This window comes from Eleutherodactylus coqui, chromosome 11, assembly GCF_035609145.1.
Source record: "Eleutherodactylus coqui strain aEleCoq1 chromosome 11, aEleCoq1.hap1, whole genome shotgun sequence".
NCBI lineage: Eukaryota > Metazoa > Chordata > Amphibia > Anura > Eleutherodactylidae > Eleutherodactylus > Eleutherodactylus coqui.
Window position 1 is genome coordinate 121,429,081 of NC_089847.1, and position 23,926 is coordinate 121,453,006.

The 23,926-nt window shown below is 47.6% G+C and overlaps 1 protein-coding gene across 1 annotated transcript in view; it reads left to right on the forward strand.

Moving 5' to 3' along the window:
* Positions 1-1,523: 1,523 nt before the first annotated feature.
* LOC136582412 (natural cytotoxicity triggering receptor 3 ligand 1-like) overlaps positions 1,524-23,926 on the forward strand; it is a 41,005-nt gene continuing 18,602 nt past the window's right edge. The window contains exons 1-3 of the mRNA XM_066583446.1: positions 1,524-1,677; positions 16,582-16,932; positions 22,859-23,194. Coding sequence (XP_066439543.1) covers positions 1,596-1,677; positions 16,582-16,932; positions 22,859-23,194 — 769 coding nt within the window. The 5' untranslated portion in view covers positions 1,524-1,595. The remainder of the gene's footprint in view (positions 1,678-16,581; positions 16,933-22,858; positions 23,195-23,926) is intronic.

Genomic DNA, 23,926 nt, shown 5'->3' on the forward strand with positions numbered 1-23,926 from the left:
TGGTTGCTATGGCAACAGGATGCCAGATAGCGGCGTCCTGTATTGCCATAGCCTATGATCGCTATAGTAAGCGATAAGGCATGGCAGGAGAGAAGTCCTGCCATGCCTTATCGTAGCGATCATTAGTGCTGCAGTAAAAGTCCCTCAGAGGGACACAGATAGTGTAAAAATAAGAGCAAAATAAAGTACAAAAACATTTTTTATGCTTTTTCTCATATTAGCATAAAAAATTTTTTTTTTAAAATTTAAAATCCCACATATTTGGTATTGGCGCGTCCGTAACGATGTGTACAATAAATTAAACACACTTTTTATCCTGCACGGCAAAAAATAATAAAAGTTTTACAATGTAGTCAATGTAACCAAAAATGGTACCAATAAAAACTACAGTTCGCCACGCAAAAAGCAAGCCCTTATCCGGCCGACGGAAAAATAAAAGTTATGGCTTTTGAAAAATGGAGATGAAAAAAAATACTAAAAAATCGTTCGGTCCTCAACGCCAAAATAGGCCATGTCATTAAGGGGTTAAAGTAGAGATGAGCGAACGTACTCGGTAAGGGCGATTTCGCAATCGAGCACCGCGATTTTCGAGTACTTCACTACTCGGGCGAAAAGTACTCGGGTGCGCCGGGGATGAGTGGGGGGTTGCAGCGGGGAGTGGGGGGTAGAGGGAGAGAGAGAGGGCTCCCCCCTGTTCCCCGCTGCTACCCCCCGCTCCGCCGCGCCCCCCTCTGCCCCCCCCCCCGGCGCACCCGAGTACTTTTCGCCCGAGTAGTGAAGTACTCGAAAATCGCGGTGCGAAATCGCGAAATCGCCCTTACCAAGTACGTTCGCTCATCTCTAGGTTAAAGTAATTGACAGTCGGGGTACCGCAGCTCCCTGACTGGTAATCACTCTGCGGCACCACTGCCGGATGCACAGGGATTTAAAAAAAATCGGTACTGCGCATGTCAGATGACTTGCTGGGCGGACTATCCACAATACAGAAGAAGACAAGTAAATGTCATGTACGTGTGGATGCCGGCTGAGCACAGGGTTGGATTCCACTGCGGGCTCCTGCATGCGAAATCCGAACTTGTTGCGTGCAGCCGGCCTATAGCATCACTAGACACTTTCCAAAAATGTCTGGAAAGGGGGCGGGGCTTTATTTGTGGGAGGTAATTAGATTTATCAATTCAGATATTTTAAACAGTCTTAAAAATAGGAAAATAGCTGCCATAAAAGTGGCATCCAAAATTCGTCCCCGTTGAGTTTCACACCTCTGCCAAAACAAAACGGGGTGAGAATAATGAGACCCGTCTAACAGGAAATCTGTTTATGCTTCTCATAGCAACCACATTGAGCATAACTATACGGTGTGTTCACAAGTAGCCGATTTGCTGGGGATCTGCAGAGGATTTCACCTTTTCATCTGAATTCCAAAAGGGCGCAATCCGCAAATCAGTTACATGTTCACAAACCCTTCTATCCCCGGACAGAGGAGCGGCTGCAGTGGATGACGGAGGCTTCCTGTTTGTTGCAAATCAGAAAGTGAAAGTAAGTAGAGGGGCTCGCCCAGCCCTGGGTTATATGGAGTCTGCTGTTACACATCTGCTATGGGGCTCCCAGAATACCTGCAGAGGTTCCCCCTGCAGACGGCGGTGCTGATCCTCAGCCTCTTCTGCTGCTCTCTAGGAGGTAAGTCACACTTTATCCTTCTCTTATCACTGTGTCTGATAGAACTGCAAAGTGAAAGGAAAAGAAGAAATGCAAAGTCGTAGCTCAGCCGGAATGTAACCTGTCCCTCCCTCACCTGGGGGAAAAATCAAACTGGTGCCCCCCGCCCCAAGAGAAAATTTAGAGGGGCTATCCCAAAATCTGATGTTCTCCACTGTCCACAGGAAGAGGATAACTGTATGATGGGTGGGGATTTCACCACTGAGACCACCACCCTGATCCTAAGAACAGGGGTCCCATGTCCTCCTCTCCTGTCACTGCAGGGTCGCTTCTCCCACCTGCAGTGGAACCTCCGAACCCCGTTGTTTAACCCTTTACCTGCTGTGATCGCAGCATGTAAACCATTGACAGACATAGGGGGGCTCCTTCTCTCCTCCATCGGACCCCTACCATGTGATCAGGAAGTCCCAAAGGGTTGCTGCGGAACCCAGAAGCTTGAATATGGCCTCCAGGTCTGCCAGCTAGGATCTGTGTTCTATTTTTACAGCATGTTACACACAATAGAGCCCTATTGTTCCTTATGGGTCAGCGACAGAGCGAAACATAAAAAAGAAACAAGTCAGACAGCGCATGACGGCGTGTGTGAGCCTGACCGTAGTAGAATGATGACATATGGTGATATTCAAGTCTCCCAGTGGGACAAAAATAAAAGTATTAAAAAAATAGTGAACATTTTTTTTAACCCCTTAGTGAGCAAGCTTTTTTTTGTTTTTTCCTTCCCCTTTTTAAAAAATCGTAACTCCTTTATTAATCCATCAACGTCGCTGTATGAGGGCTGTTTTTTTTTTGCCGGATGAGTTGTATTTTATAATGGTACCATTTAATGTACCATATAATGTATTGAAAAACTTTTAAAAATCTCTAAGTGCAGTAAAATGGAAAAAAAAACTTCTGCCATCTTTCGTTGCGTTTTCTTACTATGACGCACAAACTGCAGCAAAAATAACATGATAACTTTATTCTTTGGATCAGTACAATTACTACGATACCAAACTTTTTTTTGCTGTACTTTATTATTTTTCAAAAACATTTTCTCTCGACACAGTTGTGCGAGGGCTCATTTTTTGCGGGACATTCTGTAGTTTGTGTTGCTACTATTTTGGAATACGTACGACTTTTTGATCGCTTTTTTTGCATTTTTTTTTCTTGAGGACAGGATGACCAAAAAAGCGCGTTTCTGGCGTACAATATATATATTTTTTCGGATGACAATCATCGTGCGGGGTAAATAATGCGTTAGTTTGACAGATCAGACTTTTATGGACGCAGCGATAGCAAATGTGTATTTTTGTTTTAGAATTTAGATTACTTTATTGTAAATACAGTCAAACCTCTAGTTTTGTTGGTAATCCGTCCAAAAGCAATCGGCCAAATTTGAAACCAATGAAACTCGAGACAATTATTTCCAGAGGAATTAATGTAAATCCAATTAATTTGTTCTAGACACTCCAAAAAACACCAAACCAAATTTAATAGAGAATAAATGTTTGTTTTTTTAATATCAAAAACAACAACAATAATGCACATAAAAGACTACTGTAAGGCCGCCTGCAGATGAGCGGGTCGTATCCGGCGGCGAGGATTCTCGTCGCGGGATCCAACCCGAGCGCCTGCAGGGACGAGCGCGTACTCACCTGCGCACGGCATCCCCGGCTCTTTCATGCAACCGGCGCATGCACAGACCGGAGCCGGCAGCCGGGTGAGTGACGTTTCTGTGGGGGGCTCTACGAGCCCCGCACAGAAATAGGACATGCCGCGGATTGTTTGCCGCGCGATATTTCGCGCAGCCAAACCGCGGCCGTCTGCATAGGATTGCGTTTGTTAACGCGGATTCGCCGTTCCATGTGGACGAGACTTCTGAGGAATCTCGTCCACATGGCTGGCTAATCCCGGGATTAGCGGCTGCGGCAAAATTCTGGACAGAATTTTCGCTGCAAATCCACCCAGTGTGAACCCAGCTGTAAAATCCTAAAATTTGAGTTAGATGGATTGAGTCACCTGTCAGGCAAATTGAAAGTTATAGTTAAGTCTATGGACGTACGCCACTAGCCGTGGAGAACAGCTGAAGTGACGGCTCGGGAGGAGAGAACAGCCGAAGTGGCGGCTCGGAAGGAGAGATGAAGCGGCAGAGAGAGAGGGAAGGGGAGGGAGGAAGAAGCGGCATAGAGAGGAGGGGGAAGGGAGAGAGAAGCGACATTGAGAGAGAGAGGGAGGGTGAGAAAGAGAAGCGGAATTGAGAGGAGGGGAAAGAGAGAGAGAGATGGGACATGGAGATAGGAGGGGGGGAGAGAAGTGGCATGGAGTTAGAGGGAAAGAGAGAGAAGCAGCTTAGAGAGAGAAGTGGTGCAAGGTCCGCTACTTGTGTCTGCTGCTCTCACGCAGTACTAGGCAGTTGTAAGCATTGCTCTGCTCTCCCACTGTTGAGGGATCCTGCATATCGGTTTTCAGACAGCACTGAGAGGGTTAAAGGGGTTCTGTCACTAAAAAAGAAAAATGCTATTCTTATCTATTCCTCCCCCATCAGTCTACTTACCAGATCTTCACCTCCCCTATCTTCTATCTCCTGCAGTCCTGGGGCTCACTTTAGCTCCTGCTGCCTGATTCTGCTCCTTTCTACATTAGGTTGGCAGTCTGCCAATGTAAGTTATGCCACAGGCCAGCAGGAGGACTGCCTATCTTCTTCAGAGATTGCTCATGTGAGCTATCTCTGAAATAGATTACAATTCCTTCCTACACAGTGAAGCTACAGCACAGGGATGTGACCTTCACTGACCTGGCAGGAAGGAGTTTGTGATAAGCATCCTTCATAACAAGCTGGGCCCAGCCTGCAGTGAGCTGACCTGGGGTACTGGAGAAGCTCAACCAGGAGAAGATGTGATAAGGAGACAGATATGGAAGGGATAGGTAAAGTTGTTTTTTTGTTTGTTTGTTTTTTTATGACAAAACCCCTTTAACCAATCCCCTGCCTCTCAGCTCTGCTGTGGGATTAATGGGCAATCTCTCCCCTATTTAAGCTGAGCTGATGCACTTCCTGGTTGCCTCAGAATTGGTGTGTGTTAGGGTCTGACACCCAGCTTTCTCAGGTCGCTTCTGTGTGCTCAGTCTGTTTCCTTCAGCCTCCCTGTGTGGCTTCTTGTATCTGTTGTTGTGTACGTTTGCTTTCTCTCAGTTTCCTGTCAGTTCACACTCCTGTTTATGGTGCTTTCATCTGTGTAGTTCTCTATCTGGTGTCAGTTCTTACATTTGCTACCTAGAGATGAGCGAGCACCAAAATGCTCGGGTGCTCGTTGCTCGAGTCGAGCTTTCCGCGATGCTCGAGAGTTCGTTTCGAGTAACGAACCCCATTGAAGTCAATGGGCGACTCGAGCATTTTTGTATATCGCCGATGCTCGCTAAGGTTTTCATTTGTGCAAATCTTCAAAACCTATGAAAGTGATGGAAAGGACACAGATACGGATAGGGCAGGCGAGGGGCAACATGCTGGGCTGCATCTCAGGCTCCCAGGTCCCAGTATTAAGCCACAATAGCGGCAAGAGTTTCCCCCCCCCCCCCCCCCCTAACAATTTTTACTTCGGACAAACCCTCATTAGCAAGGCACACCTTAGCTAAGCACCACACTACCTCCAACCAAGCACAAGCACTGCCTGCGGGACACACCACTGCCTCTTCTCCTGGGTTACATGCTGCCCAACCCCCCCGCACGACCCTGTGTCCGCAGCGCACACAAAAGTGTCCCTGCGCAGCCTTCAGCTGCCCTCATGCCACACGCTGGCTGCATAGCCACACCACCCTCATGTCTATTTATAAGTGCGTCTGCCATGAGGAGAAACCAGAGGCACACACTGCAGAGGGTCGGCAGGGCCAGGCAGCGACCCTCTTTAAAAGGGGGGGGGGGCGATAGCCTACAATGCTGTTGAGAATCAACGAGAAATTGATGTTCGATCTTCATTCCAATAAGGTGCCAACCTCCGTCAGGAACTGCAAACGTGGGCATGAGTTACATAGCTATGGGGAATCCATGTGCCCACACAGTATTCATTCTGTCTAGGTGTCGGATAGCTCAATCGCCACCGCAAGGGGAAAGCCATCTGCACTCTGCCCCCTACCGAAGTCAGTCAGTGTCTTTGTGCCAGACAGGTCAAACACTGCGAAGGGAAGTCTGTCTGCACCCCCAGCATAGGCGAGCAGAAGGAATCAAAAGAAAGTAATAAACATGAAGAAATTACAGTGCCTAAACATGGCAGACTTACACTGCGCCGAGGACATCGGCCTCGGCCAACAGCTTCAGCAATCGTAGGCATGAAGCGGATTTCGATGCTAGTACACCTTTGAAGGTCTCAGTAAATCGGTTACGTTTTCTTTCACCGCTCCAAAGACTGGATTAACCAGGAAAAAGTTCCACAGGCCCAACCCGGCGCAGTTGCAGTTCCCCCGGGACATAGGCCTCAGCCCACATCCTCAGCAATCGCGGGCATAAAGCGGACTTCGATGCTAGTTCATCTGCGACGGGCTCATTAAATCAGTTACGTTTTCTTTCACCGCTCAAATGACTGGATTAGCAGGAAAAAGTTCCACAGGCCCAACCTGGCGTAGTTGAAGTTTCCCCGGGAATGGGCAATCTGGGTCCCCTCACACTATTCATTCTGTGTTGGTGTCGGATAGCTCAATCGACACCGCAAGGGGAAAGCCATCTGCTCTCTGCCCCCTACCCAAGTCAGTCGGTGACTTTGTGCCCGACAGGTAAAACACCGCAATGGGAAGTCTTTGTGCACCCACAGCATAGGCGAGTAGAAGGAACCAAAAGAAAGTAATAAACATGAAGAAATTACAGTGCCAAAACATGGCAGACTTTCACTCCGCCGAGGACATAGGCCACTGCACACACCCTCAGCAAACGCGGGCATAGAGCGGACTCCGATGCTAGTTCAGCTGTGAACGTCTCATTAAGGCAGTAACGCTCCTCTTCAGTGGCCCAAACGAGTTTCACAGATAACTGTGGTAACACGAGAGAAAATACATATTGGCCTCGGCCCACAATTCATGCCCTAGTCAGTGAGTGTTTTGGGCCAGATAGGTAAAACACCGCGATGGGAAGTCTGTGTGTACCCATAGTATAAACAGACCCCTGTAACATTCCAGTAGAAAAGGTATAAGCACACCCCAGTAACATTTCGGTTGCAGTAGTATAGGCTGACCCCAGTACCATTTTGGTAGCAGGAGTATAGGCAGACCCCAGTAGTACCATTTCTGTACAAGTATAGGCAGACCCCTGTAACATTTACGGAGCAGCAGTATAGGCAGACCCCTGTAACATTCACGTGGCAGAAGTATAGGCAGACCCCAGTAACATTCACGTGGCAGAAGTATAGGCAAACCCCAGTAACAATCTTGTAGCAGAAGCATAGGCAGGCAGAACCCAGTAAAATTTCTGTAGTAATAGTATAAGCCAACCTCTGAAACATTGGGGTACCATGAGTGTAGGCGAAGGCCGGAAAAATTAGTTGGATAAGAGTGTAGGCGTGGGCCCGAAAAAATAAGTGTACCCCTGAAAAATTTATCAACCAAGAGGGCAGGTGAAACTCATAAATATTTTTTGAAAGATACAGCTCACTGTTGCTTAATTTGTAACACAGCCTGTAGGCAGCCCTGTTGAAAAAATTGGTTCATGTTATAAAGTATTAATACTTTTGAAACTTTGAAAAATTGTAAAAACATTGCTAGATGAGCCTTTTGGGCCACAGAACAAATTGGCAGTTTAGCGCGATGACATGTTGTTTCTGGAGAAGGAGTAGCAGGAGGAGGACTAATGTCAGAGACAGATTGACAAAGCGAAATGCCCCGTTTTTCCAGTGATAGAGAAGAGTGCTTTTATCTGCGGTTGCAGCGAAAAGAATCTTTAGGTTCCGCTGCTGTCCGCCGATGGAGAAGAGAAGTTTGGGGAAATCCAGGCTTTGTTCATCTTTGAGTGTAAGCATGTCGGCACTGGCAGTTGACAGGCGGGTACGCTTGTGCGTGATGATTCCCCCAGCTGCACTAAACACCCTCTCTGACAAGACGCTAGCGGCAGGGCAAGTCAGCACCTCCAGGGCATACAGCGCAAGTTCATGCCACGTGTCCAGCTTTGACACCCAATAGTTGTATGGAGCAGAGGCATCACGGAGGACGGTGGTACAATCGGCTACGTACTCCCTCACCATCTTTTTACTGTGCTCCCTCCGACTCAGCCTTGACTGGGGAATGGTGACGCAGTCTTGCTGGGGAGCCATAAAGCTGGCAAAGGCCTTGGAGAGTGTTCCCCTGCCTGCGCTGAACATGTTGCCTGATCTTCATGCCTCCCCTGCTACTTGGCCCTTGGAACTGCGCCTTCTGCCGCTAGCGCTGTCAGATGGGAAGTTTACCATCAGTTTGTCCACCAGGGCCCTGTGGTATTGCATCACTCTCGAACACCTTTCCTCTTCGGGAATAAGAGTGGAAAGGTTCTCCTTATACCGTGGGTTGAGAAGGGTGTACACCCAGTAATCCGTAGTGGCCAGAATGCGTCTAACACGAGTGTCACGAGAAAGGCAGCCTAACATGAAGTCAGCCATGTGTGCCAGGGTACCAGTACGCAACACATCGCTGTCCTCACTAGGAAGATCACTTTCCGGTCCTCCTCGTCCACAGGCCATACACGCTGAACAGATGGGAGGCAAGCTGCATGGGTAACCTCTGCAGTGGGCCCAGCTGTCTCTTCCCCCTCCTGTTCCTCCCCATCCTCCTCCAAAACGCGCTGAGATATAGACATGAGGGTGCTCTGACTATCAAGTGACATACTCTCTTCCCCTGTCTCCTGTTTCGTCTGCAAAGCGTCAGCCTTTATGCTTTGCAGCGAACTTCTCAGCAGGCATAGCAGAGGAATGGTGACGCTAATGATTGCAGCATCGCCGCTCACCATCTGAGTAGACTCCTCAAAGCTTCCGAGGACCTGGCAGATGTCTGCCATCCAGGCCCACTCCTCAGTAAAGAATTGGGGAGGCTGACTCCCACTACGCCGCCCATTTTGGAGTTGGTATTCCACTATTGCTCTACTGGTCGGCTGAATGCTTCAGCTAGGAATAATGGAATAGGACCCCGGTTGTATTTTTTTCGGAACTGGGGCCATGATTAAGAGGGACGGCCGGGGGCATTCGTATTGTGCCAGTAGAGGTGAAATTCTTGGACCGGCGCAAGACGGACCAAAGCGAAAGCATTTGCCAAGAATGTTTTCATTGTTGGAGGGGGAGGGTTTAGAGGAGGTGGCATAGACCGCCGCAGATACTAGAACCGAGGAAGGACCCGCAATTCTGGGTGTGGGTAGGACGTGTGCAGTCCCAGGCTCTGACTCGGTCCCAGCCTCCACCAAATTCACCCAATGTGCCGTCAGCGAGATATAGTGGCCCTGCCCGCCAGTACTTGTCCACGTGTCCGTTGTTGAGTGGACCTTCCCAGTAACCACGTTGGTGAGGACACGTTTGATGTTGCGTTAGACGTGCTGGTGTAGGGCTGGGACGGCACACCAGAAAAATAGTGATGACTGGGGACCGAGTAGCGTGGGACCGCCGCCGCCATCATGTTTTTGAAAGCCTCCGTTTCCACAAGCCTGTACGGCAGCATCTCCAGGCTGATCAATTTGGCAATGTGCACGTTTAATGCTTGAGCATGCGGGTGGGTGGCGGCGTATCTGCACTTGCGCTAGCAACAGCTGGTCGCTGCGCTGAGAGACATTGCTGGATGAGGCCGAGGACAGCGGAGTCTGCCTGCTCATCAGAATGTGTCATTTTCATGGAGTGAGGAGGCTGGGAGGAAGAGGAGCAGCAACCAGAGGATTCTGAGTTGCAGCAGTGGACGGCGTAGAAGACTGGGTGGTCGATACATTGCTGGATGCATTTTTTGCCATCCACGAGAGGACCTGCTCACACTGTTCATTTTGTAATAAAGGTCTACCACGTGGACCCCAAAATTGTGATATGAAGCTGGGGACCCCAGAAACTGTCCTCTCTCCTACTCCCGCAGCAGCCGGCTGCGATTCACCTGGACCAGGAACTTGTCCTATGCCCACACCCTCACTTGGAGCTCCGCGTCCTCGCCTACGGCCACGTCCTCTAGGCCTACCCCCTACCCCTCAGCATGGTGGATTACGAATACAGCAGACACAGAGCGGTGTAAAAAATCAGGCAATTATTGGTGTGCACTTGGAGGCTGACAGCGGTTATGTTACGCACACTGTAGGCCCAAAAAATTATACGCTGGCCTGCAGCAAAGCCTAGCTGGCTAATAGTGAGCCACTACAACTCCCAGCAGCCACGCAGTAAACTGCACACTGTCACAGGTAGCCCTAAGGAGGATTTTTTTTTTCAGCTTTTCTTTTTGAAAAAGCCAACAGCCTAGATAGCGTGTATATGTCTTCCCCTCTATCAGCGGCTGTGGCTGTACGCTGTGCGTGATGTTGACGGGACGCACAGAGCAGTGTAAAAAATTAGGCAATTATTTGCCTGCACTTGGAGGATAACAGCGGTTATGTAACGCACACTGTAGGCCCAAAAAATTATACGCTGGCCTGCAGAAAGGCCAAGCTGGCTAATAGTGAGCCAGTACAACTCGCAGCAGCCACAACAGTAATGCACACGGTCACAGGTAGCCCTACGAAGGAGCTTTTTTGGGGTACTTGTTGACAGGATTCCACAGATTCCACACTACCACTGTCCCTGCCCCACCAGTACTGCCCCTAAACTCTGTATAATTGGCTGCAGACTGAGAACGCAATAGTCTACAGAGCCCAAGATGAAAAAAAAAATTGCTGCAAAACTGCTCCCAGCAGCCACAACAGTAATGCACACGGTAAGATGTGGCCCTAAGAAGGACCGTTGGGGTTCTTGCAGACGCAAAGAGTAGCCTAACACTCTCCCTATAGCACCAGCAGCACTCTCCCTAATCTCTGTCAGCGTGTGTCTGTGGCGAGCAGCGGGCGGGACTGCCTTATATACTCGGCGGTCACTTGATCTCGCCAGCCACTCACTGCAGGGGGGTGGTATAGGGCTGGCACGTCACAGGAGGAAGTTGTAATGCCTTCCCTGCATGTCTATTGGCCAGAAAATGGCGCAAAACATGCAGGGAAGGAAATGGAATTGACTCGAGTACCGCGTGGTGCTCATCTCGAGTAACAAGCATCTTGAGCACCCTAATACTCGAGCGAGCATCAAGCTCGGACGAGTACGTCCGCTCATCTCTATTGCTACCCCATCCGAGATAGTCAGGACCGAGGTTCCAGCGCAGGGCCACCTTTATCAAGGTGATCGCCCTGTTTATACATAGGGTCCTGCCATTTCCCCTGAAGCCTAGGGTTAGTCTCCCTTTGCCTGGCAACTGTCGCACTGCCTGAGGAGTCAACTTCCAACCATACCAGGACGGGTCCCTGTTTGGTAGGTTGGCCCAGTGCATCCACATTTCCTGTAATCCATAATGAGCAGCATGGAGGAAGAGAGAGGAGGAGATGCACATTTTTCCAAACATTTCATGTTTGCGTAGTGAACATCCGGTCAATCTAGTAATAATAATGATGCCACAGAAAATGCAATGTAAACTTTAACCCCTTAGTGACCAAGCCTGTTTGCGCCTTAATGACCAGGCCAAATTTTGCAAATCTGACATGTGTCACTTTAACATGGAAAAACACCAGAAAGGTTTTGCATATCCAAGCGATTCTGACATTGTTTTTTCGCCACATGTTGTACTTCATTTAGGCAGAAAAAATAGACCGATAGAATTTGTGTTTATTTATTAAAAGCTCCAAAATTGGGAAAATTTTGAAAAAATCGTCATTTTTTCACATTTCCAACTGCAATATCTTAAATATGTGCAAACATAATATAGAAATTTTTGCTAAGATTTATATTTCCACCCGTTTACTTTATTTTGGGCGCACATTGGAAAAACTTTCGTTTTTTTTTTTTAACCATTTAGGAGACGTACACATTTAACATTACTTTTTAGCATTTTGAGGAACACTTTGTTTTCCTATACCAAGCCAAGATTGGAAAGGCTCATGAGTGTCAGAATAATAGATACCCCCCCCCCAAATGACCCCATTTTAAAAACTACACCCCCTAGTGTATTCACTGAGGGGGGTCATGAGTATTTTGACCCCACAGTTTTTTTTCAGGAATTAATTCAATTTAGAGGAGAAAAAGTAAAATTTCATATTTTTGCACATCTGTCATTTTAAAGACATATTTTTTTCCTATAGTTTACATGAAATCAGGATTTACACCCCAAAATGGATACCCCTATTTCTCCTGTGTTCAGAAATATACCCATTGTGGCCCTATTGTTATATGTGAGTCAACAAATGGGCCCAAAATGAAAGGAGTAGTCAGTGTCTTTCAAAACAGAAATTTTGCTTGAAGTCCTTTTTAGGCCCCATAGCACACATGTAGAGTTCTTGAGCGCCCAAAACCATAGAAAACCCCCACAAATGACCCCATTTTGAAAATTAGACCCCTTAAGGAATTTATCTAGGAGTGTACTGCATATTTTGACCCCACAGTTTTTGAATGAATTCAAACCAAGCAAAAGGAAAAAATTGTGATTTTCGTTTTTTCGGCAATTCTGTCATTTTAAAAACAGCTTTTTTTTGTACAGCACACATATGAATGAAGACTTGCACCCAAAAATGGATACCCCTGTTTGTCCCGTGTTCAGAGACATACCCATTGTGGCCCTAATCTTATGTCTGGATACACAACGGAGCCCAAAATGAAAGGAGCGACAGGTGGCTTTCGGAACACACATTTTGCTTGAAGTCCTTTTAGGCCCCATTGCCCACTTGTAGAGTTCTTGAGCGCCCAAAACCATAGAGAACCCACACAAATGACCCCATTTTGAAAACTAGACCCCTTAAGGAATTTATCTAGGGGTGTACTGTGTATTTTAACCCTACAATTTTTGAATAGATCTAAGCAAAGCAGTAGTAAAAAATTACGATTTTCATTTTTTGGGCTATTGTGTCAATTTAAAAACTGTTTTTTTTGTACAGCACACATATAAATGAAGACTTTCACCCTAAAACGGATACCCCTGTTTGTCCCGTGTTCAGAAACATACCCATTGTGGCCCTAATAGACTTACAGGACCCATTGCAAGGCCTACAATTAAAGGAATACCCGTTGGATTTCAGGGTACCACTGAATAAATTCCAGGCCCCATCGCCCACTTGTAGAGCCATTGAGCGGCCAAAACTATAAAGAACCCCCTCAAATGACCCCCTTTTGAAAACTAGACCCCTTAACGAATTTATCTAGGGCTGTACAGAGTATTTTGACCACACAGTATTTGAATGAATCTAAGCAAAGCAGAAGGAAAAAGTTACGATTTTCAATTTTTTTGGCAATTTTTTCAATTTTAAAAACAGTTTTTTTGTACAGTGTACATAGGAATGAAGACATTCACCCCCAAATGGATACCCCCGTTTGTCCCGTGTTCAAAAACATACCCATTGTGGCCCTAATCTACTTACAGGACACATGGCAAGGCCTATAAAGGAGGGAACACCCGTTGGATTTCAGGGCACAACTGAATAAATTCCATGCCCCATTGCTTATTTGTACGGAATAAAAATTGACTCCCTAAAAATCCCCCTCCGTGCCCTTTTTGGCGTTCGCAAATCTTAGATAAAAGTAATAATGTGAACTGTGTGGTATTTCCGAAGACAGGGGTAATTACGGAGGCTGGTTGGAATGGGCCCATGGGGCAATAAAACCGGTATCCCCCCTCCTCTTATGCTTTTTGGGGGTATTTCTTGACCTCAGTGGCAGGTATGGGGTGTAAAAAGTGGCGCTCTGTGAGTCTCCGTAAGCTTGCTAAGGTGCGGCGGTCTCACACAGAAGACGCTCAACAAGCTGCTCCTGGAACTGCATGAAGGCGAGCGTTCCCGGGGCTTCTTGTAAAATACGTATCACAGGTAGCTGTCTGAATAATGCCGGGCTCACGCGGGTGCAGGCGGAATCTGCTTGCGGAGGCCTGCAGCGGATCCCATCTGTAAGCCCGGCTGTGACCCTGCGTACGGCTGCATAATGTACTGTGCATAACTGCGTACTCACACAGGCGGTCATGCACAGTACACCTTTTTTGTTGTTTGTATTTCCCGCACCGTCGCTTAGCGATGACACGGGTACCCGCAGCCCGTATACAATGTAGTTGCGTATGGGCAGCGGGTATATCCACGACCATGGAGCACAATGGGCTCCATGTTGCGGATATCCGCGATAAAATAGAACCTGCTGCGTTCTCTTTTCTGCGAGTGGATTACACAATTCCAACCCGCTAATGTGAGCGGAATTGTGTAATCCAATGCGATTGATCTGCGTATTACCGCTAATCAAACGCATGCGGAATCCGTAATTCCTATCCGGTCATGTGAGACCGGCCTAAGGTAGATCGCTACCTTTTTATTACGTGACCGGTAACCGCTCAACAAGGCCACCCGTCACTCCTCCAGGCTCTCGGCGACCGTTGGTCGCTGGGAGCAAGGATATTTTAATTTCCTGGGCTCCCCGACTCCTGTGCATGTGTCCGGCTTTTTGCCGGCAATCGCATGTGCAGAATTCGGGAAGGTTCACAGAGGAGGATCGCGTCGGGGTGCAAATACGCAGGCCTCCGGTAAAAAGTTTCATCTCTGACCGATCGCATCGGTGAGGGGAGATGAAACTTCAAATTTTTTTTTAACTTTTACGTGATCGCCATTATTGGATAATGGCGAACACGTGACCAGGAACCGCTCACCGCGGCCCCCCGTGAAATCTCCATGCTTTTGGCTACGTTTTGTAGCCAGGAGCAGGGAGAATTTAAATTATCCTGGCAATCCATAGCTTTTGCGCATGCGTCCGCCACTTTGGCGACGGGCGCGTGCGCAGAAGCTGTGGTAAAGTCCGCGGATAAATCCGGGGGCCTTAGGTACGTAATGTCAATCATCGGGCGCGCATGCGCAGATGGGGATTCGGGTCCCGGGACACCGCTGAGGACTGGGGGTGAGTACTTTTTTTGTACTTTTTATTTACTTTTTTGCGATCGGCGCTATCCATTGGATAGCGCCGATCGCAATGCCGGGGGGGGGGGGGGGGTCTGAACAGCCCGGGATGACAGCTCCATGCTGTCGGCTACCTGCGGACACCGACAGCATGGAGCTGTCACGTCCAGAGCCCGAGGGGCTTTATTCTCTGCAGGATACGTGTTTTTATGTCCTCAGAGAATAAAGCCCACTTCGGGAGGACGTAAAAACACTATGGGCTGGTCGTTAAGGGGTTAAGAAACAAAAATTGGACAATGAGACCACAATACAAGGCCCAAATCATACCGCCACACCATGACCATTACTATTCAGAAGTGACTCAATAATGCTACCATACTGCTAGTCAATAAAAATAAGTGTACAAAAAACTATCGTGGTAGATACCAGTCTTACAGGGGTGCTTTGCAGACTGTATATGTGATTACGGTTATATCTAGTGACACTCAGCTGGAGTCTTCACTTTTCCCATTTATTCTATCTGGCCCGGATCGCCATAATGACTTCTAGCCACAACTACTACTCTAGGGCATGGTACACCTCCACTGATGGAAGCAGCGATTTAGAAGTACATCAACTACTGTAGATACTGATATTGGACCTAATAGGGCTCCTCTTACATTCACTGCATGGGCCAAATTAGATATTCCGAAGTTTGTGCACAAAAGGTAACAGATTGACACAATGCTCTGTATCAGGCCAGTACGCTTCTGATGTATTCAAAGGAATACAATTGTTTTTACGGACAAGCGTTACATCACAAACTAGGAGTTATTGTCCTCATACAGGATTGGTTACTACAATGATATGCTAATTCACACGTTAGTAAAGTATCAAAAGGAAAATAATTTGGAGAAAGCATATAATGTTATCAGTAAATGAGAAGCTTATCCAATCAGAATGTACAACCACTCTGTGTAAAACATGAGGGGGAGGAAGATGCACGGGCCTAAGACATTCTGAACAAGTTTGTATATGAACACGTTTAACTGCTAACCTCTTAGGGCTCATGTCCATGGGCAAAATATGATTTAGGATCCGCAGCGGATCTCCCGCACGCGGATCCGCATCCCATAGGGATGCATTGACCACCCGCGGGTAGATAAATACCCGCGGATGGTCAATAAAAGGCATTTTAAAAAAAAATGGAGCATGAAAAAATCTGGACCATGCTCCATTTTCGTGCGGGTCTCCCGCGGGGTCGGCTCCCGCGGGCTTCTATTGAAGCCTATGGAAGCCGTCCGGATCCGCGGGAGACCTAAAATAGAAATTTAAAGCATTTACTCACCCGCAGCGGACCGCGAAGCTCTTCTCTTCCTCACGGCCGCATCTCCCTTGCTTCGGCTCGGCGGATGTGCCCGGCGCATGCGCGCGGCACGTCGACGACGTGCCGGCGACGTGCCGCCGGCGTGTGGAATTCATCCGCTGGCCGAAAAAGAAGATCCGGCCGTGAGGAAGAGCAGAGCTTCGCCGCCCGCTACGGATAGGTAAATTCTTATTTATTTGTATTTTCAGCGCTCATGTCCGCGGGGCAGGAGGGACCCGCTGCAGATTCTACATGTAGAATCCGTAGCGGGCCCGATTTTCCCCGTGGACATGAGGCCTTACTAAGAGAGTAGATATAACTATATATCTATATATATATAAATTTGTCTAAGCTGATATAAGAAACACAAGACAAGATAATAAATGATATATAGCGTACAAATATCATTACTATAACAATAAATCTATATATATGTCATGTCAGCATGCCGTCAAATAGATTACTCTTATTTATCTTCCAGGCAAATTAGAAATCCGCAGGATCAATTCCCCCGTGAAGGCGCTGCTCGGTGAAAGTGGAGTCATTCCTTGTCACTTCTCTGGCTATGAGCCTTCAGTTTTGGATCAGTCTATGATTTCAGTGGGCTGGACTGTGAGAACATCGCAAAACACAGAAAAACGTGTCTATTTGTTTGACGGTAAAATTTATAATGCCATCAGATCTGGGTCATATATACCAGACGATGGACTTGTGGGAGGAGATGCGAGTCTGCATATACCCAACTTGCAGTTCAGTGATGAGGGGGAATATACCTGTACTGTTATCATCACTCCTGACAAAGCGATAAGTAAAGTCACTCTGGAGGTGTCAGGTAAGTGCTGCTACTATAGGCACAACGAGGGTCATAGCTCATAGACATGTGGCACAGTGTTGTCCGGGGCTGCTCAATGCTCACAGTAGATACTGACAGTAAGGGTGATGAATGAGTGGAACAGGTTGCCACGGGAGGTGGGGAGTTCTCCTTCAATGGAAGTTATCAAACACAGGTTGTTAAAGGGGTATTCTGGGACTTTTTACAGTTTTTCTCTATTGCTGACCACAGGTCATCAATAGATGATTGGCGGAGACCCGATGATCAGATCCCCACCAAACAGCTGATATTCGGGGCTGTTGGAAATCTGACGTTTCACTTTAACATAGAATAACTCCATAAAAGTTTTGCATATCCAAGTGATTCTGACATTGTTTTTTCGCCACATGTTGTACCTCATTTAGGCCTTAGTCAGACGGGCGTTTTTTGCCGCGATTTGCGGATCGCATGACGGATGCGCATCCGCAAATCGCGTGACCGGTGCGCGCAAGTCGCCCGCAAATCGCCCGAAAATCTGCTCCTAGCCGCGTTTCATTAGAAACGGGCCGGAGCTGTCCAGCGCATTGCATTCAATGGAGACGGCAATACAGCCGTCTCCATTGAAAGCAATGCGCTGCGGGCGAGCCCGGGATGAATTGTCGGTAAGGGCTTAAATATATAAGCCCTTACCTGCAATCCATCCTAAAATGTGTTAAAATAAAAAAAAAATTGCATTCTCACCTTCTGCCTGCAGCTCCGGGCAGCCGTCCTGCAGTGGGTGTGAAGGGGGTGTGAGTCAGACCTGCCCCCTGATTGGCTCAGCGCTGAGCCAATCAGAGGCATGCCTCACTCACACCCATTCATGAATTCATGAATGGATGTGAGTCAGACCTGCCCCTGATTGGCTCAGCGCTGAGAGGCAGCAGTCACTCACCCATTCATGAATTCATGAATGGGTGTGTGAGTGAAACCGGCCTCTGATTGGTCAGGCTGTGACCAATCAGAGCAGATCATTCAGCAGGCGGGGATTTTAAAGCCCCGCCGGCTGAATAGTGCCGAGAAGCAGTTCAGGAGAACTGACAGCGGCCGCGGCTGGACTCCGGCTGCAGCGGAAAGGTGAGTATACAATTTTTTTTTATTTTAACACATTTTAGCATGAATTGCAGGGAAGGGTTTATATATTTAACCCCTTCCCGACAATTAACCCCGCGCACGCCGGCAGCCCATTGCTTTCAATGGAGCGGCTGTATTGCCGCTCCATTGAATTCAATGGGCAAACATCGTTCTTCTCTGCCACAGCTGTTCCAGCTGTGGCAGAGAAGAATGATTTGTCTTCTATATGTTCTCAATGGGGTCGGCGCTGCTGCCGCCGGCCCCATTGAGCGCATATACAGAAGCGAACAGGAATCGCAGATCGCAGATAGGTGCGATCTGCGATTTTTTGTTCTATAATTTTTCGGACGAGCGCATAAAAAGCGCTCATGTGTCCGATACCATTGCGAAGCAATGGTTTTAAAAAATCGCCGGACGCATGCGCATGCGCAAATCGCGGCAAAAAACGCCCGTCTGACTAAGCCCTCAGGTGGTAAAAATAGACCGATTTAGAATTTGTGTATATGTATTAAAAGTGCCGAAATTCAGAAAAATTTCACATTCTCAACTGTGTAAATATAGTGTACAAATTTTTGATAAGATATATTTATCCATTTGTTTACTATATTCTGGAATACATTTGAAAAACTTTTTTTTAACCATTTAGGGCTCAGTCAGATGGGCCTTTTTATGTGCGGATTTTTGTGATCAAAAACGCATGCCTAAAAAAAATTTGCATTACTGAATTGGGCGTCACGCAGGAAAAAACCGCACTTGGCCGTGTTTTTGCGCACATAAAGTACGCTGCCCGCTATCCCCTGCTGCAGCTGTGACAGCTGCAGCAGGGGATTCCTTGGATGTGACACCTCTGGAAGCTGTCACATCCAGGGGTTTCACCTTTGGGCAGTGGGGCCGGCGGCAGCAGCGGCAGCCCCATCGACATACAGAGAACATCACAATCCTCTGCCACAGCCACAGCTGTGGCAGAGGATTTCTTCATCTCCGCGGGGAGTCCCCTTGTCACTAAACACTGTGACAGCATTGTCACAGTGTCCTGTGACAGTGGGACTTCCCGCGAGGAGCGCAATGTTCTCCCATTGAATTCAATGGGGCTGGCACTTTTGTAGCCCTATTAAGGCCCCTTCCCACAGACAGATTTCCGCCGCGTAATTCGCGGCGGAAATCTGCGTTGCCTGCAGCTATTAGGTTCTATTGAACCTAATAGCTCAGGGATCACGGTGCGGAATTCCGCACCGTGAAATCTCCCGTCTTCACCCGCGGCATGCTCTATTTGCCGCAGGTGTAGGCAATGGAAGCCGTCCATTCACGCTATCTTCCGCTGTAGCACAGCGGAAGATAGCATGAAAACGGTTCCCCGCCTACCGCTGCCGCGTCATATGACGCGGCTGGCGCGTCACATGACACGGCCGGCCATGTCACATGACACGGTGGGCGTGTCATGTGACGTGGCCGGCGTGTCACATGACGCTGCGGCGCGTCACGCCGAAGCGTCATGCGGGAGCGAGGACACCGGATCCACAGGTAAGTTTGGGGGTCTCTGGGGGGGCGCCATGACGGGCACCGCCGCGGAATCCCGCGACGGCGCCCGTCACGGCCGTGTGCAGCCGGCCTAAAAGCAATGGGCTGCCGGCAAGCCCTGCAGTGATTTTCAGGGAAGAGCTTTAAATATAAGCCCTTCCCTGAAAATCATCCCTAAAATGTGTAAAAAAAATAAAATATATACTCGCCTCTCCACAGCTGTCAGGGCTCAGGCGCATCCAGATGGGTCTTTTTCCTGCACTGCCCTGAAGTGCTTTCAGCGGGCAGGGATTTAAAATCCCCGCATGCTGAAAGGGCTGCCCTCTGATTGGCTGAGCACTGTAACCAATCAGAGGAGCTTTCAGCTATCGAATGACAGCTGAGAGCTGCCTGTGATTGGTCCCTGTGCTCAGCCAATCAGAGGCAACACTCACCCATTCATGAATTCAATCAAAGGCTGAATTCACGTCATAGGTTTTTCCACTTTTTTTGGTAATTTTTTTTTCCTAAATCGCTGCTTTCAAAGTCCTATAACTTTTTTTTTTTTTTTTTTCTCCATGGACAGAACTCTGTGAAGCTCTGTTGCGTGACAAGCTGTAGTTTTTATGCGTACCGTTTTGGAGTGCATTTGGCTTATTTGATCCCCATCAATCATGTTGTCTGAGGGTGTTACACCCCAGCGCCATATTGGCTACGGCAGGGTCTGAACTATATCCTTGTGAGCCACCGCACGTCACATTATCACATAACAGCGTCGTTGTCCCATAAAACAGCAACGAGTTAAAACATATGGTTTGATCATCTGTTGATCATCAATAGAAATCATTTTTAAAAAGTTCCGGAATACCCCTTTAACCAAAAGGGAACAACGGAATAAAAGAGAGGGAAACCCAGCTTGATGGACTGAAATGAAGGCCTAAAATTAGACTCTATCAGCTACTTTGAACCCTTTTAGCTAAACTTATGGACTCAAAGTAGGTGACCCGTTGAGTCCAGGGATGTAAGTTCTATACTTACCTTCTCCGCTGTTCCCCCGGTGTCAGCACCCAAACCGGCTGTTGCTGAATACATTGTGCAGCATGCCAAGTAGTCCTCCTGTTCTAAGTTTAAAATGGGAGGACTACTTAGCGTGCAGCTCGATGCACTGTAGCATCCGGTTTCACTGCTGACGCTGGGAACACAGCGGGGAAGGGTAATATAACATTTGCATCCCTGGACTCAGCGGGTCAGCTACTTAGAGCACATAAGTTTAGCTCCTAGGACTCAAAGTGGCTGACAGAGTCTTTTAAGTTTCAATCTAATCATAGCAGCATCCAGATGTCTTTTCATTCTGTTACTGAAAAAAAACTACAAAAAGACTAATATTACCCACCATATAGTGACCATATAGTAGTAGATCCCAGTGCTAAACAGTCGCATTGCAGACTGTATAGGTGATTACAGTGCAGTTACCTCCAGTGATCATAGGTGATGTCTTCTCTGATTGGAGTCATGCAGTTTCGCTTTTCCTATCCATCTGGTCCAGACTGCAATGATAACTTCTTCTAGCCATGACTTGTCTTTGCAGAATTTGGCACATATACACAGACACACACATTATGTGTGTGTGCGTGTGTGTGTGAATATATTGTGAGGGATTAGCGTTTAGGATCGGTAGCAACCTGGGCATAAGCAGTCAGAGACAGTGACACATAGGATAAAGTCTTTAGTCCAGGCTTTGCCTGGGTTTATTTCCAAGCAAACAAAAGCAAAATACAGCCTTAGGGCGAGCACCCACTGGCGTTTTTTTACCTGCGTTTTGCGTTTTGCGTTTTTCCTGCACAGGCATAGAGATAACATGTGTTCCTGTCCACTGGCGTTTTTTTTGCGTTGCGTTTGCGTTTTTAACATAGGAACTGTCAGTTGCATATGTGTCCTTATTTTTCTCCATGGAAATTAATGGAAAAGCCGCGAAAAACGCAGCGAAAAACGCCGCGAAAACGCCGCGGAAAACGCTGCGTTTTTTCCCGCGGAAAACGCAAACGCCAGTGGGTGCTCGCCCTTAAAGGGGTTGTCCCGCGGCAGCAAGTGGGTCTATACACTTCTGTATGGCCATATTAATGCACTTTGTAATGTACATTGTGCATTAATTATGAGCCATACAGAAGTTATCAAAAGTTTTATACTTACCTGCTCCGTTGCTAGCGTCCTCGTCTCCATGGTGCCGACTAATTTTCGGCCTCCGATGGCCAAATTAGCCGCGCTTGCGCAGTCCGGGTCTTCTGCTGTCTTCTATGGGGCCGCTCGTGCAGAATGCCGGCTCCGTGTAGCTCCGCCCCGTCACGTGCCGATTCCAGCCAATCAGGAGGCTGGAATCGGCAATGGACCGCACAGAAGAGCTGCGGTCCACGGAGGGAGCAGACCCCGGCGGCCATCTTCAGCAGGTGAGTATGAAGACGCCGGACCGCCGGGATTCAGGTAAGCGCTGTGCGGGTTGTTTTTTTAACCCCTGCATCGGGGTTGTCTCGCGCCGAACGAGGGGGGGGGGGTTAAAAAAAAAAAAAAAAAAACGTTTCGGCGCGGGACAACCCCTTTAACATCAGGCAAACATAACATAAATCCTGCTCGTCTGAGCACTTACTATACATGTAGCGTCCCTGTCTACACACTGGTAACACAAATGGCTCCTGCACACAGCCAGCCAGGGCTCTCAGACCTGCAAAGGTCTCAGCTCTCCCTCTGGCCCTGTAGGCCCAGGCTTTATATGGCCTGGTAGCAGCCCCACCTGGTACGTGGGAGTGACCATCCCACCCTTCACTTTGGTCACTCCAGGAAAAGCCGGCCCGGATTATGTGGCTTGGAGCCACTTACATACTACAACATGTTAGTGGCTTAATGCTACTAACACAATACTGCCGGCTTCCTCCACCGAGCCCAGGCTGCTCGGTGGCACGTATCTGTCCAAGCGCTCCCCAAAGCAGCATAGGAGAGCATCCTAGGTGACACATACCTGCCCTCCAGGACCTTGCCGGTCACCGTCTCACAATATATATATATATATATATATATATATATATATATATATATATATATATATATATAATTATTCTCTTTGGCTCTTGGCTTTTCCAGTACCCTCTCTATGTTATCCACACCTGTACACAATCTTCCCATTCATAGTTCCCTAGGTAGTAACAATGACACCCTTTGTGTCCTATACACTAATAGTATCCCTACTTTTGTGTCTTCTATTAGTGCCACATTTAGGGACACCCACACCGTAAAAGTGCTCCCGTTTATAACGTATGCATTATAACATCTCTTGGTTCCTCTTCAGCTAAGCCGGTTTGCACAGTGAGTGACCCCACGTTAGTAATGAATCCAGACACTACGAAATCTGCTAAATGTTATGTGAATGGCTTCTACCCAGAAAGTGTGAAAATACAATGGCTGAAGGCTAGTAAAGGTTCCTCCGACAAATCTAACCTGGATAGTCGGACCTGCACCAGTGTAGCCGTTCAGAACAAGGATGGAACGTACAAGGTGACAAGTGTGCTGTCCGTGACACCCATGAGCCTCGATGAAGATGGGGATGTGTATTCCTGTGTAATCAGCCACAGGTCGCTGAAGGATGATTTTATGGTTAATGTTACCCTCTCAGTGGAACCCAGAGGTAAGTAAGCCACAGATTGGAATGTCCTTGTAACATGCATTAGATCAACCTACTTATTTGGGCTCTGAACATAGTGACTTGGAATGTTCTTCTGACTCCTAATATGAGGTGATCACTTGGAGTCATGAATTGTGACACGTTATTTGTATATCCGTATCGGCTGCGGAATATTTTTCTTCACCTTTTTAGAGGTGATGGACTATGGTCTAAAAATGTAGTTGTGTTCTGGAACAGTTTGAAGGAATGAATACAGTTTTCTACATCTAATTATGGAAGTACATCTTCTGCTTTCTGTCATAGATCTGCCAAGTAGTTTCTCCTACTCACAGTACCAGACAAAAGTTTGGACACGTTTTTCTTGTACATTGTAGATTCATATGGAAGACATTAAAAAAGAACACTCATGGAATTAAGTAGTAAACAAAAAAAAGTGCAAGACTTGGATATGTTTTATATTTAACACTTTTTTCAAAGTAGCCCCCTTTTGCTTTGACAACTTTGCACAGTCTTGGCATTCTGTCATTCGGTCGTCACCCGGAATTGTTTTCCAACTGTCTTGAAGGAGTTCCCAGACATGCTGAGCACTTGTTGGCTGTTTTCTTTCACTCTGTAGTCCAACTCATCCCAAACCTTCTCAGTTGGGTTTAGGTCAGGTGATGGTGGAGGCCATGTCATCTGATGCAGCACTCCATCACTCTTGTTCTTGGTCAGATAGCGCTTACATAGCCCAGA